This window comes from Aptenodytes patagonicus, chromosome 10 (assembly GCF_965638725.1).
Source record: "Aptenodytes patagonicus chromosome 10, bAptPat1.pri.cur, whole genome shotgun sequence".
NCBI lineage: Eukaryota > Metazoa > Chordata > Aves > Sphenisciformes > Spheniscidae > Aptenodytes > Aptenodytes patagonicus.
In genome coordinates, this window is record NC_134958.1 from 19919016 (window position 1) to 19934287 (window position 15272).

At 39.2% G+C, this 15272-nt stretch overlaps 1 protein-coding gene across 6 annotated transcripts in view; it reads left to right on the top strand.

Annotated features, from left to right (window-relative positions):
* Nucleotides 1-15272, top strand: part of TLN2 (talin 2) — a 209946-nt gene that overhangs the window by 100775 nt on the left and 93899 nt on the right. For all 6 annotated transcript variants that reach the window (XR_012996198.1, XM_076348381.1, XM_076348382.1 and 3 more), the window contains 9 exons: nucleotides 1875-1979; nucleotides 3834-3989; nucleotides 4904-5005; nucleotides 7622-7698; nucleotides 9395-9575; nucleotides 11394-11507; nucleotides 12089-12197; nucleotides 12888-13096; nucleotides 14525-14623. Coding sequence is in view for 5 of the 6 variants with exons in the window: in XM_076348381.1 (XP_076204496.1) it covers nucleotides 1875-1979; nucleotides 3834-3989; nucleotides 4904-5005; nucleotides 7622-7698; nucleotides 9395-9575; nucleotides 11394-11507; nucleotides 12089-12197; nucleotides 12888-13096; nucleotides 14525-14623 (1152 nt within the window). In the remaining variant the exon portion in view is untranslated. The remainder of the gene's footprint in view (nucleotides 1-1874; nucleotides 1980-3833; nucleotides 3990-4903; nucleotides 5006-7621; nucleotides 7699-9394; nucleotides 9576-11393; nucleotides 11508-12088; nucleotides 12198-12887; nucleotides 13097-14524; nucleotides 14624-15272) is intronic.

Consider the following 15272-nt stretch of genomic DNA (forward strand, 5'->3'; position numbering starts at 1 on the left):
ATTTAGGAAAACCAGTTTTAATTTCATGCCTTCATTATTCAAGCATGAGCTTCAAGTAATACAGAGTTCTGCTAGCTAATGCTTGAGTTCAGTGATGTGTCTGGGAATCACACAGTTGTAAAAGACTGAAGCAGCTGAGTATAAAATGTACTGATACTGTTGGAAGTGGTCTCAGAGTTTGAGTACTGTAGATGCACTAAATATCTGTGCCTACTGAAATACAAGTTTGGCAATACAATATAAGTTGAAAAATTCTGAGGTCAACAGCTGAAATCAAGTCATACGGTTTCTAGAAGGACATACTAGTGATCGGTGATCTCAATTTGGGAGGCAAGTTGAAGAGTAGGAACAGATAACATACTTTGCTATGTCTGTTACACTCCCACTCTAGGAATTCTGTAACTCAGTAAGTCTGTTCTACCTGGAGCTTGTAGTACTTCCTCGTAGGTGAGGGTGTCTAACGCTTTTCCATATACCTTTAGCTGGTGGCAGTGATGTTGCAGTTTAAGCAAAAAAAGATTCATTTACTTCTGAGTATCGCTATCATGCTGTTCATAGCATGTGATTTTTGCCCACGTCAAATATGATTTCTGAGTAGTTTCAATCATTACATACTTCAGTGCATGGACAAGAAGGTCATCAGTGAGGGCACTGATGCTGGGCAAAGATACAACAGCAAGGTAGAATAAGCAAGTTGTCTTTTGGAAAAAATTAGCTGTTTCCCTGAGTTATAAAATTCTTGAGTTTGGCAAGTGATTTTCGTCAAACGTTCCATCTGCAATAACTACATTTGAGCTCCTTGCTCTTTCGGGATCGTGGTTGTGTTCTCTGTGCTGAACTTGACAGATATGATCAGTCTATGTCCTTGGAATACAAAAGGGTTTTTGGAGTTGCAGTTGCTCCTCCCAGTGCTCCTCGGTGGAACATAGTCAAGATGGTAACTTAAACTGGAGTAGGAAAGTGTTTCCCGTGTTCTTGGTGCTCCCCCTGCTGCCATCAATCTGCATGAAAGAGGTGACAATCAGCAGTTCAGAAGAATGTGAGGGGAAGATGGGATGTGATAGGGAATCCAACAAAGAGTATTTAAATAGCAGGACATTGGGATAGGATTTTCAGCAGAACAGTCTAGGGTAGGAGAGCAGATGCTAAGATGAAGTTTGAATAGGTAATATTGGTAGTTGTCATTACTTACAGGTAATAAAGTTTACTAATGAGTAAATTGTTTAAATAATAAATAGAAATTGAGTTACAAGACACACCTAGATGAGTATTTCAGGATGAAATATTTAGAAAAATCATTGCTTCTTCCTCACCTGTAGAATTCTTTTCATGTGATGAAAAAATTGTAGATAACGGTGCAACTGGCGAAAAAAAGCCCATTGGAAAGACCTACAAGAGATGACAAATGGTCAATTACAAGGCGCGAGGCTCTCATGAATCAGAAGGTTTGGGCACAAAGCAGGAATAAATAGTCTGTTCTTGGAAAAAAAAATATGGGAGCTGGGACTTTTAAATGGTTTTTAAAAGCCGAGTAAAGAGGCATTAGTTGTATGAAACCTAATGGTGTCAAATAGCAGCGATACCTAGAATTTTAAATTGTTTCAGAAGTGGTTTAAATGTGCTTGATCTGAGGCACAGATAGAATGGATGTTGGTGAAAGAAGAGTGTTCCATTTGCACAGGTTGTTTATGTTCTCCGATGTGAGGAATTATGGGTTACAGTCTTACTAACATTTCTAGCCAGTATTTTTTCAAATATTCTAATTGTAATGATTATTAACTAAGCATCCTTAAAACAGGTAAAAGCTATACCCTTTTTTGTTTGTTTCCAGAAAGCATTATTTCTGCCTAAGTGATACTGAACTCTCCTTACAGGAGCACAAAAACTGTGGTGAGATGACTGAAATAGAAGCCAAAGTGAAGTATGTGAAGCTAGCCCGTTCCCTGAGGACCTACGGAGTGTCATTTTTTCTTGTTAAGGTAATGTAGATCTTGCTGACCATGTTGTATGGTTGGTTATGTATTGCCTCAGATTCTGCAATAGGTGAAGGTCAAAGATGTTCTTTCCGCATTCTTTCTGAAAGCAGCATTTGGAAAAATGTGTAAATTACTATGTGGGACAGAATTATAATTTCAGTTTAGATCCTTGTCATACTGCTTCCACAAAGAAAGTTGAGTCTGTCATGATTTAATTTCTTTAAATTGACATTTCTTCTTTTTTCTTTTGATTACCAACAAAGTACTGTCTTCAGAAAAACAAAGAACTCATAAGTTATTCCTGTTTTGCAGTTTAATGATGATATGAATTGCATCTGATGAACAACTTAATCAGCTGCATGATCTTAATCCTTACAGTAAAACAGGTCATGGTCTTAAGGCTGTTTGTAACAATTTGGTACCAACATACTGACGTTCTGCTGTGAAAACTGGACTGAAGCATGAGTGCCTGAATATTCAGTAACCACTGACATACAATGGAAAGGAGGCTAAACTTAGGCAAATGTTTTCATTCTTAGGTTCCCACAGTTACAGTACAGAATCTTTGTAGGTTGCTGAATATCAATAGGTTGTCTTTTCCTATAGTATTTAGTCATCCACAAATTCTACTGAAGCAGATAGAGGGTGAAAATACAATGAAAAATGTGCAGAGGATACTGCTATTAATACGGTATGCTTTGAAAGAATTACGTAGTCTTGCTTCCTTCAAGCAAAAATGTCTTGTTAGGCACCATTAATGGTGAAAAGAGTCTCAACTCTCTAATGGAGCTGTTGAGCTAAGTTGTCTATTAGAAACTATACTAAAGTTATGGTATGCAGTTTTCAGTAACTAAAATATTAAAACTAACAAGTATGCACATTTAGAACAAGCTGCTAATTCAGTGGGGATTTGTTAACGCAATGTAGCTGACCTGTATGGTAAAAGGTAAAAATACCTTTGTACTTTTCATTAATATCTTGCTTTCTTTTGTCATAGCTTAAAGCAAACAGTCACTGAATCAAGTAACCATGTCATGAAACTTCTGTTGGAAGGAATAACTGGTCTTCTTAAAAGTCTATCAAATGATCTACTATGTACATAGGAATTGATTCTTTACGTCTTACATAATTTCAGGGGAATGGGACGTGTGGATTCATTTCTGTTTTATGATGGATTTTATGTAGCAAGTTGTTAGCTTGGGCCTATGCTCTGCAACCTTGGGAAACTAAAGAGGCAGAATGTCCAACACATAAGGAGATACCAGCTGGCAGCCCCCTTGTGATATTCTTTATCACAATGGTTAGGGTGTTCTCATGGATTGAAAGTAACTAAGATTTCAAATCCAAAACGTGGGACAAATTATGGCTGGTCTTGCCTAATTATCAGCCCCAGTGGGCCTTCCTTTCCTTTACCTCTCCAGAAATTTTATAGGGAAATGGTGGGGGCAACCTAACTTCTCAGTGCTCCTGATGTCAGTTTCCCATTCAGCTTCTCTAATATGGTTTTACAGAGGAGGTCTTGTGTCTAGAAGGACTGCTATGATGTTTTTTTTTTTAAAGTAACTTCCAAAGACTTGTTACCACAATCCCTAAAATGCTTCCGTTTCCTGCAGGAGGGAGAAGAGGGAATGTCTTTTGAACTGCATAGTAACGATCCAGTAAAGACCAGAGCTTCCTAATGTTAATGCATTGCTTGAAAATCACTGTCTGTGACCAGACAAACTGAGCCTGGAGTTTTAAATTGTCCTCGTCTGCATGCCAGTTGCTTCCCTTTGTCAGTATACTCCATTGTGCTTTTATTTTCTCCTATGGCGAGCTCCATTTGAATGAAAAACAATCTTCCACACCTTGTTATAGGAGAAAATGAAAGGCAAAAACAAGCTGGTTCCTCGTTTGCTGGGTGTCACCAAAGACTCAGTGATGCGTGTGGATGAGAAGACCAAAGAAGTGTTGCAGGAATGGCCGCTGACAACTGTGAAACGCTGGGCTGCCTCACCTAAAAGCTTCACTCTGGTAATCTTCTTGTATATATTCAGAAGAAGAGGGATCTATGTGGCAAGGAGAAAGGAAGATGGACTTATACTCAGAGCAGTTTCTTTAATGTAACTTATTCCATCCATAATTTTCTAGCACTATATAGAGTCACTGAGTCCTAAACTAATAAACTGGCCCATACTGGTGTCTAAGGTCAGTCCGTATTTTGATGTTTCTAGACAGACCGGTTCCCCAAAAGAACGGTTTAAATCTTTTCGAAAAACACTGTTTAAATCTGTTCTGTGCCTAACCACTAAAACAGTTAAGAAAACATCATTACTCACACCTGCTTAAACCCTTATGGTGCTTGCCATTTGTAATGCACTTTGTGACTTGCAAGATATGAGCATAAACAAAGCTAGATGGTTCATTAATACATTTGATGATTATGGACTTCAAGTACTTTCATGAATGTGATGTTTTGTTAATTATTTGGTCCATAAGAGACCACTGCAACAAGAGTAGTTTGGATATGAAAAGGTTATTTAAAGTGGTAGAGCAAGAGACAGTGGCTAGAAAATTCTATTCACTTTAATCATGTGCATCTAGTTTCCAATTGCATGGGTGATTATGCTTTAGAATAAAATTCTGAAGACTTTTCTCCATCCTTCAGTGACTGAGTCTGAAGTCAGACTGAGTATCTCTTGGTCCTCTGGCATTTCAATTTATGAAACATCTGTGATTAAGCTGCAATAAAAAGCATCCTTTCCCTCTCCTCCCTCACCCCCCATATGACTGGTTTAGAATCTTGGAGCAGTTTCATTTACTGTTGGATATAATAAAATGTCTATACAAAGAATTTTAAAATTTGAATTCTCTCACTCATATTTGGTACTGTTTCTTCATTTATTATTTTCCATTCTCAGAGGTTTGGTTTTTTTTTTCCTCCTCAGGATTTTGGTGAATATCAGGAAAGCTATTACTCAGTACAGACCACTGAAGGAGAACAGATCTCTCAATTAATTGCAGGTTACATTGATATCATCCTAAAGAAGGTATAGTGTTAAGATGACTTTTAGTAAAAATGCAGTAAAAATCACTGTACAGCAGTGCAAAAGCTCAAATGTGTGCAAGCTGCAGTTTTCTTTCTCTTATGAAGTCAGTGTTGTATCTTATGTTTTGATGTTATTTATTTTTACCTTTAAGTAATATAAGCTCTTTCTGTTTAACTTAAGTGAGTGCTTCTGGAAAGTATCAAGGCTGTTAACTGTAGGGGTAGTATGGGTCAGGGTCAGTACAGCACGCTTGGGCTTTGTTTTTTTCTGTCTGGAAGGTGAACTGCTGACTGTGAGTGTGTATCCAGAGAAGAGCTTAAAGCTTCAACTATGGATTTTAAGCTATGGACCAAAGTGCATCAGGTGGGAAGAAATGATCCCGTGGAAGCAGTATTTAAAACTACATTAAGGACTACACAATAGTGGTCCAGCAGCTCTTGTGCATAATGCATCAAAGCTGAGAGAGATTTTTGGCAAAACTAAAAAAAAAAAAAAAAAAAAAAAAAAAAAAAAAACAAGTTAAAAAAAATTATATTGCTTTAAAAATATTGTGATCAGTTAAGCAAATAATTACATCTCAGTTATGCAGAGAGAGAGATAAAATCTGTGTTTGTGAAGAGGCCAGACTGTCTTGAAACTTGGTTTTATGGAGTGTGCCTGGCAGGAGAGAGGAGAGGCTGATACGTATCTCCAGCATTCAAAGTATTCACAAGTAAATAAGCGCAACAGCAAAAAAATACCGGTTTTGCCAACAAACATGGAGCTGAATGGCCATACTCTAAGCATGTAAGAAGAAAAGTCTAAGAAAAGTGTGGTGTTTCAAATAGCACTGGTTGCTCCTTGACAGATTTTTACTTTATTAAGGTTCAACCGAACTACATTGCTATTTGCTGTAATAGATTTTAATAGTAAAAAAATGACAGAAAGTTAAGCAGCACAGGAGAATTTATTGCCTTTGTTCATGCGAACCGTGTAGGATATAACATCAAATGTTATGAAATCAGAGGTTGAGGAGGATTGCCAGAATTCATCACAGTACGTGCCTTTTTCTCTGAGGCTGTCAGTCTCAGATTTAATAAATCTTAAATAAACTGCAGGTTTCTATAGATGGTTTAAAACTTGATTCTAGCTCTTAAACTTCAAAAGTAGCTTTGCTTTCTAATGCCAAGCGAAAGCAGCCTTTCTGTCTGGATAGCACACAGATGTGTGCATTTCCACTCCCTTCCAGTCCTTTGATTTCTTCTTTACAATCTGCTGACACAGCCAGTTTTAAAACTAATGAATTAGGAACAGGTTAAGTAATAAACACCCATGATGCTTCATGGTGCATATGAGAAGCATGCAGTTTTCAATTGTTGAGCCCAAGTTATCTCTGTGATGCATTCCTAAAAGTACGGTTTATCGCTCTCAGTTGCATAATGTTAATTCTTGGTGTGTTTTGGAGTGTTCCAACTTATATTGCTCTGATGTGGATCAGTGGCACATTTTTTTCAGTTAAAGTATTATTGGTGTAACACTCCCTACCCCCGAACCCTCTTGTCCTGCAATTTCAGTGATAGGTCATTAATCAGTTGACAGGGAACCCTGAACTTGAGTAACTTTTACCATTTTTTAATCTAGATATATCTTTTTACTTCACATTAATATGGAAGTAAGGCACAATCTTGACTAGAAATAGGCAGTTTCAGTTCATGCATAAACTCAAACTATAATGGTAAGAACTTCTTTGGAGAAAGTTGGGGGGAGGGGTGTATGGATGTGCATGAGGAGTTCCTGTTAAATGTACCCAAGGTCGTAGTGGATGTTTCTCTATACATATATATGTATATTCAAACTACAAATCACTTAACAAGGTGGAAAGCAGACAGTATCTTTGCACTAGGTTACAAGTAGAAATAGGCTGTTTTTACAGGGCACTAGTTTTATGACTTATGGTAGTTTCCTGTTGTTTCTAGTGGTTTATACTTACTCCTCTTCTGTATATTTACCTCCCTTATACCACTATAAAAAACTGCCTCACAAAGTCAGATGTGCAGACTGTCCAGAAGTTTGAAGTAACTATCGTAAAATAACTTGGATTTGGCATTAAATTTATCATCTTTTCTATGGATATGTATTTCCTAGTGGTAGGTAGCACCATATAGTAACATTTCAGGATGCTAAATATGACTTGTAGCTGAGTTCTAGTTAGCTGAGTCAGTCTGATGTTCCTGAGTTAGAAGAGAATGGGAAAGGGAATGGTATGTGTCCTATCTGTGCCGGGATTTGCTGTTGTTGCATATCACTCGGTACTCAGAACATTTTTTTTTTCTGTGAGAAAAGACAGTGTCTCAGCACTTTCTTTATACCACTTTGTTCAAAAAGGCACCGCTAGGCTTTTTTCCTTTATGTACTTAATCTGCCAGGGCTTAGAACATCTACTGGTGTTAGATGCTGAAGGGCACCTCTTCTGAGGTGGAGGTTATATTGTCACACACTGCCAAAAAGTCTGGTGTTCAGCATTGGACAAGACTCTGCAAATGATTTAACTAGGTTTCTGAGAAATGGTGAGGAAATGGTGGAGAGAAAGCAAAAAGCGACACACATTGTTTAACTTTTTTTTTTCCCCCCCTCCAGAAACAAAGTAAAGATAGATTTGGGCTTGAAGGTGATGAGGAATCAACCATGTTGGAAGAATCTGTTTCACCCAAGAAGTGAGTGTATACAACAGGAGGAAATGCTCTTTATTTAAGAGTGACACCTTTTAGCTGTGGCAGCTTTTTTCAAATGAAATAGTATAGTTATTACTGTTAAAGAATAATTTCCTACAGGGTATTTTAACAGCAGGAAGTACTATCCCCAGGCAATTCAGAAGGCTCCTAGCTTCATTTGAGGATTGAAGAGCAAGATTTGTCTTAAAATTGTTGGTTAAGGCAACCAGCAGTAGTACCAGTTTGTGGTAACTTGACCCTTGACCAAAGGAACTCAGGCCATAATTCAGTAAAATGCTGGGGAGAAAGTAATGATGCAGAGCTGAAAACGTCATATTAGATTTTTGATCTTCATGTGAACACCTAGGTTTTACAAGGTTTTAGTTGCTTGTGTCTGCTAGGTCCATGGCTTCCAGTAAATTTGCCTCCTGTCAGTTTAATAGTACACTGTGTCATGAACAGAGCTGGCTTATTTCACCAAACCACTTTAGACAAATCAATCATATATGCGGTGTGGGTAAAGGTAAGGTTTTGGTACTAGTAGGTCAAGCTATGGTTCTGATGGACGGTATCTGAATATAGCAAAAAGCAGAACTGTAGAGCTGGCCATACTCTTGAAAAGGAATATTAAATCTTTCCTTGCAGTGAAGACATAGAAATAGGTTCGTGATGTTATAAGCTGTAATGAGCCACTGAAGTCTCCTCTTGGAACTCCAAGGATGGCAGTGTCAGCAATGTGTATGTGAAAAGTCTATTTGATTTATTGTTAAACATACAGTTTATAGGAGATAGACCGTATCTCCTATATTAGATTTTTAATGTGGCCTTATGTGAAATTTCAACTTTTGATGGATCACACATGTTCAAATGTGCTTTCTTTTGACATTGCCCTTTCCAAATCACTTCCAGAGTATACTGTTAGCTAAGTGCTGTGCAGAGAAGCCCAAAACTTGTAATAGATGAATACAAGATTTTTCACAACTGAAATTACATTTTTCCCCAGCAGATTGTTGTTGTTAAAGCCAGAATTCCTGTCAACGCTTCTCGCTGTTAAAGCTTGAACCATATTTAAGTATGAGCAGTATATCTGGCAAAGTGGTTCATGACCATGGATGACAGTAACTTTATTATTCTTGAAAGTATCGTGCCTCCCTGCCCATTATCTGATAGGCTGCCAGATTATTAGCAAGTACTGTGTGTGCATGTGTGTATAAAGAGGGAAGAAAGAATGTTAGTTTTTATCCCAAATTTAGGGATTACTTGCAAAAGGCATCTCCACAGGGTTCATGCTTCCATTTTCTATTGATCCAGCCTATGATACAACTGAAACAAAGCAGTTGTTATGCTGTAAACCTTGTTCTGGTTCTGTCTGTCATGCATCTTAGGGGGGTAAAGCCATTGTACCACATATACCAAAACTGCACATTGCCTTCTTTCCTTAGTGCCTGCTCACTAGTGCTATTAATATTTGATCTGCCAAAAGCCCCAGATTAATTTTTTTCTAATATGCTAGAAAACAGTTAGAAAAAAAGACTGTAAATTTTTCCAGCTTCTCCAAATGTTGTGAAATGCAATTTAAAATCCTAAAGGAAGAACATCCGGCAGGACTTGATTTGCAGGAGCTAACTAATTTTCTCCGTATTGGATTTTTCTTTTTTGTGTTTTTTTGTTTTGTTTTGGTTTGTTTGTTTGTTTTTAGATCTACCATCTTGCAGCAGCAGTTCAACCGAACAGGGAAGGTGGAGCATGGCTCTGTGGCACTACCAGCTGTTATGCGTTCAGGGTCCAGTGGCCCAGAGACTTTCAACATTGGCATCATGCCTTCTCCCCAGCAACAAGTCACAATTGGTCAGATGCACAGAGGACATATGCCCCCACTTGTGAGGAATCTCCTTGTTTTGTATTTGAAACTTGTATTTGAAACTTTTTTTTTTGCATTTGAAACTTCTCTGTGCTGCAAGTAGTCAGAAATAGCATGTTATACATATTACTGAGAGCAGGAGGAGAATATTGAGTGTGACTTCCTGGCTGTCCTACTGAACGTAAGTTTTGAGCATCCCTGAAATATTTAGGGTATCACGTTTTGACTTATTTCCTCATTTTCCTTAAAGCCGGTTCTTCCAGCCTTCTCTTTACTTCTAAGTAGTTAAACTAGTATTCACAGGTCAGAAAAAAAGGTTTAAAGACTGGCAAAAGTAAGCAATTTAAAGAAAAAAGCTTACATTCAGCTTATCACTAGCCCACCAATTTAGATTTTTTTTTTTTTTTTTTTTAGCAGGCTTAAAGCTAATGCTGAGTTTTCTCATTTAAATTAAAAGACTATCAAAAGGCCTAAACAGGCTGTAGAGAATATAATCAATGCTTAGGATCATGACATACCACTAGAAGTGTAGTATGTGTAGTGGTTTGACCTTGGCTGGTTGCCAAATGCCCACCCAGCTGCTCTTTCACCCCTACTCCTCAACAAGATGGGGGTGGGGTGGAGACAATAAGATAAAAAAAGCTTTATCTTGACATAGGTTGAGATAAAGACAGGGGGATCACCAATTACCTTCATGGGCAAAACAGACTCAACTTGGGGAAAATTAATTAATTTATTGTCAATTAAAATAGAGTTGGATGGTGAGAAACAGACAAAAACTAAAACACCTTCCCACTACCCCCTTTTTTACCCAGACTCAACTTTACTATTTCATTTCTGACTATTCTACTCCCTGCTCCCAAATGGTCAGTTTATAACAGCCCCTCTCTGCTTCTCCTTCCTCCTCACACTTTTCCCCAGCTCCAGGATGTGTCCTTCCTATGGGCTGCAGTCCTTTAGGATAAACCAGCTCCAGTGTGGGTCCCCGATGAGCTGCAGTTCCTGTCAGGACCCTGCTCCAGCGTGGGCTCTCCATAGGCTGTAGTTTCTTTCAGGGAAATACCCACCTGCTGCAGTGTGGGGTCCTCTGTGGGCTGCAGGGTGGATATCTGCTCCAGCATGGCCCTCTCCACAGCCTGCAGGGAAATACCAGCTCTGCCATGGTCTCTGCCGTGGGCTGCTGGGGAATCTCTGCTCTGCTGCCTGGAGCACCTCCTCTCCATCCTTCTCAGACATTGGTGGTTGCAGGGTTGTTTCTTGACCTTCTTTCCCCCGTCACTGCCATGTGATGTTTTGTCCTTTCTTAACGATGTTTTCCCAGAGGTACCACCAGCTTGGCTGCTGGGCTCAGCTGTGTCCTGCGGTGGGTCTGTTGGAGCTGTCTAGAACGAGCTCTGGACCCGGCATGGCGCAGCCCCTGGCCTCCTCTTACAGAGGCCACCCCGCAGCCAAAACCTTGCTGCAGACACCCAATACAGAAAGCCATCCCGCTCTACCTAAAACCCTTCAGTTTTCTGTTAGCTTATGCATATTGATGGCAGCTTGGTGTTTTTGTGTGTGTCTATTGGGCATTGTTTGATCTGAGAAAGTTCAGCATTTTATAAATGTGTGAAAGTACAGAGGAATGTAAAATGGTATAGACAGAATCAAGACTGTGTGAGAGGAGTGTTAGAGAGCTTTGCTTTTTCCGTTGCACCAGGGAAAAGCTAGCTATCTCAAATGGCCTGGTGTGATTGCTGGATTGCTGTCACTCATTGTGTCTTCACGCATATGTAACATCTGCTTGAAGTATCATTTGGAACATAGCACACGACCATTTCCTTGTTTTGCCTTTCAGACCTCAGCTCAGCAGGCCTTGATGGGGACTATTAATACCAGTATGCATGCTGTTCAACAGGCACAAGCTGACCTCAGTGAAGTTGATAACCTACCACCTCTAGGGCAGGACATGGTGAGTTTTTCTAATCCCTCACAGAAATGGATCTTAATGCTTTGGGGTGTTTACAGATCAGTTTAGTCATTGTCCCCGAATCTAAAATGGTATCGCTAAAGCTTTTAAAATGGGATAAAACTTTTGTGCTCTCTTTAAGGAATTAATGTACAGTGTTCCACCTCACTCTAATCAGTCTTCTGAGATTAGATGTAGCAGACTTCCTTGCATAACCATGTCTGGAATCCTATTTATTATAAGAACAAAATATGATTCTGTCATTCCTGATCCACATTAGGGCAGGAGGACAGATCAAGAGACTATTGCTTAGGGGGAGCTGTCAGTCAAGAGTGGTTAACCTTCATGGATGCACTGTTTGTGGCATTTACCTTGAAAGGGCAGCTGTTGAAATGTGATAGCAGTCCTGTAGTGAATGAGTCGGCAAAAGAAAATGTCTGCTTTCATATTTCACTTTAAGGGCTTGGTGGTTGTCCTCTGTTTCACTTTTAAAGGTTCATGAAGGAACGAGATATTTACATAGGATCTCCTTTTAGAGAACCTCACTGCAATCCTGAATTCTTGTTTTTGTTACTGCTCTTCAGGCATCGAGAGTATGGGTTCAGAACAAGGTTGATGAATCAAAACATGAAATACACTCTCAAGTTGATGCTATCACTGCAGGAACTGCGTCTGTTGTTAACCTTACAGCAGGTAAATTGCAAAGGGAAGGATTTCCTTGCAGTCTCCTAGTTATCAGTCTAATTCAAGTAACATAGGGACTGAGTATGGGGCAGCTGGAGAAAAATTTTCTTCAGAATACCCCAATAGCTAAGTGCATTGACGTGCGGAACAAGCTTTCTGTCCCTCCCAACACAATTTTTGTATCTCCAGTTTATCCCTTGCACTAAAGGTACAACCATTGATGAAGATAAAATGTAGCTTGCTTATTCAACAAAGTAGAGTAGAGAGTGTTTGCAAGGTTACTACAAAAAAGCATTATTGATCTGACAGTTGTTAAAGAGAGATGATGTGTTTATTGACAGTGGTTTTTTCTTCAGCAAACTACAAGTTGAAGGATCTGCGAGTGGCTTAAAGGGATCAATACTGTATTACCTTGGGTTCTTTCAATGTTGAAATAGCTGAATACTGTGGACTTCTCAGCAAATTGCATTGAATGAAGAGAAATTCTATTAGAAGATAAATTCTTGTAGAAGTAGTGTAGAAATTGGAGAAATTATAGCAGTCTAATTTTTTTAAAGTGACAATGAAATTACTTAGTAGGCATTGCTTGGCTATCTTGAAATGTCTCTTTTGTCTCTCACCAGTGTAGCTTGTGGTAGCTGCCTTTCTCCCTTTTAACCACTAAAGCATTCTGATCATGAAAAAATATTTGCTCTCCAGGGGACCCAGTTGACACTGATTACACTGCTGTGGGATGTGCAATTACAACCATTTCTTCCAACCTCACTGAGATGTCTAAAGGTGTGAAATTGCTTGCTGCTCTCATGGATGATGAAGTTGGAAGTGGAGAAGACCTTCTGAAAGCTGCTCGAACATTGGCCAGTGCTGTCTCAGACTTGTTGAAGGCTGTGCAACCTACTTCAGGAGAGGTGAGTAAATGGAAACTTCTCAAGTTCCGTCTTTGAAGTGTATGGCTTTGGCTTTTTTGAGGCATGTTAGCTTCTAAGCCTCACATGCTCAGTGCCACATAATGTCCCCTGTGCAAGCAGTTCTTTTGACTACTTCTTATTCCTTCATCTGTCTCTGTCTTTATGCCTTTAAGGCTTGCACCTTTGTCGTGGTTTAACCTCAGTCAGCAACTGAGCACCACACAGCTGCTCGCTCACTCTCCCACACCCGGTGGGATGGGGGAGAGAATTGGAAGAGTAGAAGTGAGAAAAACGTGTGGGTTGAGATAAAAACAGTTTAATAATTGAAATAAAATAATAATAACAATAATAATAATAATGTAATAATAATAATGATGATGATGATGATGTAATAATAATACTACACAAAGCAAGTGATGCACAGTGCAATTGCTTACCACCCGCCGATTGATGCCCAGCCAGTCCCCGAGCAGCGGCCCCCCCGGCCAGCTTTCCCCAGTTTATGCACTGAGCATGACGTCCCATGGTATGGAATGTCCCTTTGGGCAGTTGGGGTCAGCTGTCCTGGCTGTGCCCCCTCCCAGCTTCTTGTGCACCTCCAGCCTTCTCAGTGGGTAGAGCATGGGAAACTGAAAAGTCCTTGACTGGTGTAAGCACTGCTTAGCAACAACTAAAACATCGGTGTGTTATCAGCATTGTTCTCATCCTAAATCTAAAACACAGCACTGTACCAGCTACTAGGAAGGAAATTAACTCTATCCCTGCCGAAACCAGGACAACCTTGATATTTGAACCTCTGTTATATGCAGAGGTTAATTGATCTGTGTAATAAATAGTTAATTTATCTGGATACTAGATTCTCTTTTAGAAACAAATTTCAAACAGTACTATGACTCATTTTAATAGGAAGTAGAGAGAGACTCATTCATGATTTTTTTTCTTTACTATCTTTGTCTACTTTGACATACAAAATGAGAAGTTAATCCCTCTGTTGAAATGAGAGTAGTGCTGACCAGGGTAGACTGTCTTGATCAGTTTGTTGTTATGAGTTGGAGTCTGCAGTCAGTTTGCCTTAGATCTCTTCAGGTGTTTATGTTTTGAAGAACATGAAATCTCCTGATGTTTCAGATCAGTTGGCATATTGACTGTCCATCCTTAATTATCCTTGGAGTTATTACAACAATGTCTATTCAAGTTCTTCAAAATTCCTTACACATTCTCTGGGAGCACTTCAGATGAAACCCCTGAAATATGGGTGTGCAGTTGTGCGTGTGGAAAAGTAAAGATTTTTCCAAAGTATTTCTGTTCTGTAATTTTTTTTTAGCCGTATTGCTTGCAGGCTAATGCAGAAGTTCCTTGAGGAAATCTAAAATTCAAGTAAAGCTCGTTTTCTTTGAATTAATGTATTTCATCATTATATTTTTCCAGCCTCGACAGACAGTTTTGACTGCAGCTGGAAGCATTGGGCAAGCAAGTGGGGAGCTACTGAGACAGATTGGAGAGAATGAAACAGATGAAAGATTCCAGGTAATGAGGGGGTTTCTTGTCACTGTCAGAACTGTGCAGCTTTCTAATGAGGAGGCCTGCATAAAACCGGGCTTCCCAAAGTGCGTTTAGGAAGTGCTAGATTTGAAGTTTCTCAATGCTAATTGAGGTTAATGCATTATGAAATTGTTTTTAATTACACAATCACAGAGTGCTGATTTCATAGGAACCCTACTTCATTCTGTGCATCATACAGATGCTTTCTTGCTTCATGGAGAGCTGTTTGCACTGTACTCCCCTCAGTGTTTAAAATGCATGGCTCGTGCTATTTGCATACTGGTCAGACTCTTGCTTTTCAAATTCTACTCTGCTTTTTACTTTCACCACTGCGTTCATCGCTGGCTTCTTTTATGGTGACTTTCAGTACCTCAATTTTGCATGGATAATATCTTTTATAGCTTTCCTGTAGGATGTGGAACTGTCACTCTATTTTACAGATGGAAAATTTGGAATGGAAGTCCAGAGATCTGCTAATTTGAGATACCCTACGACCTGTTGATCTCTAAAATTCTTGACATTGTGTCACGCTTGATATGCTTTAATCACAGTTCCCATTTGCTTCAGTTGCAGCACAGTGCAAATTATATCACACAGTGCCAAGTCAGACACAGAAAATAAGGAACAGCAAACA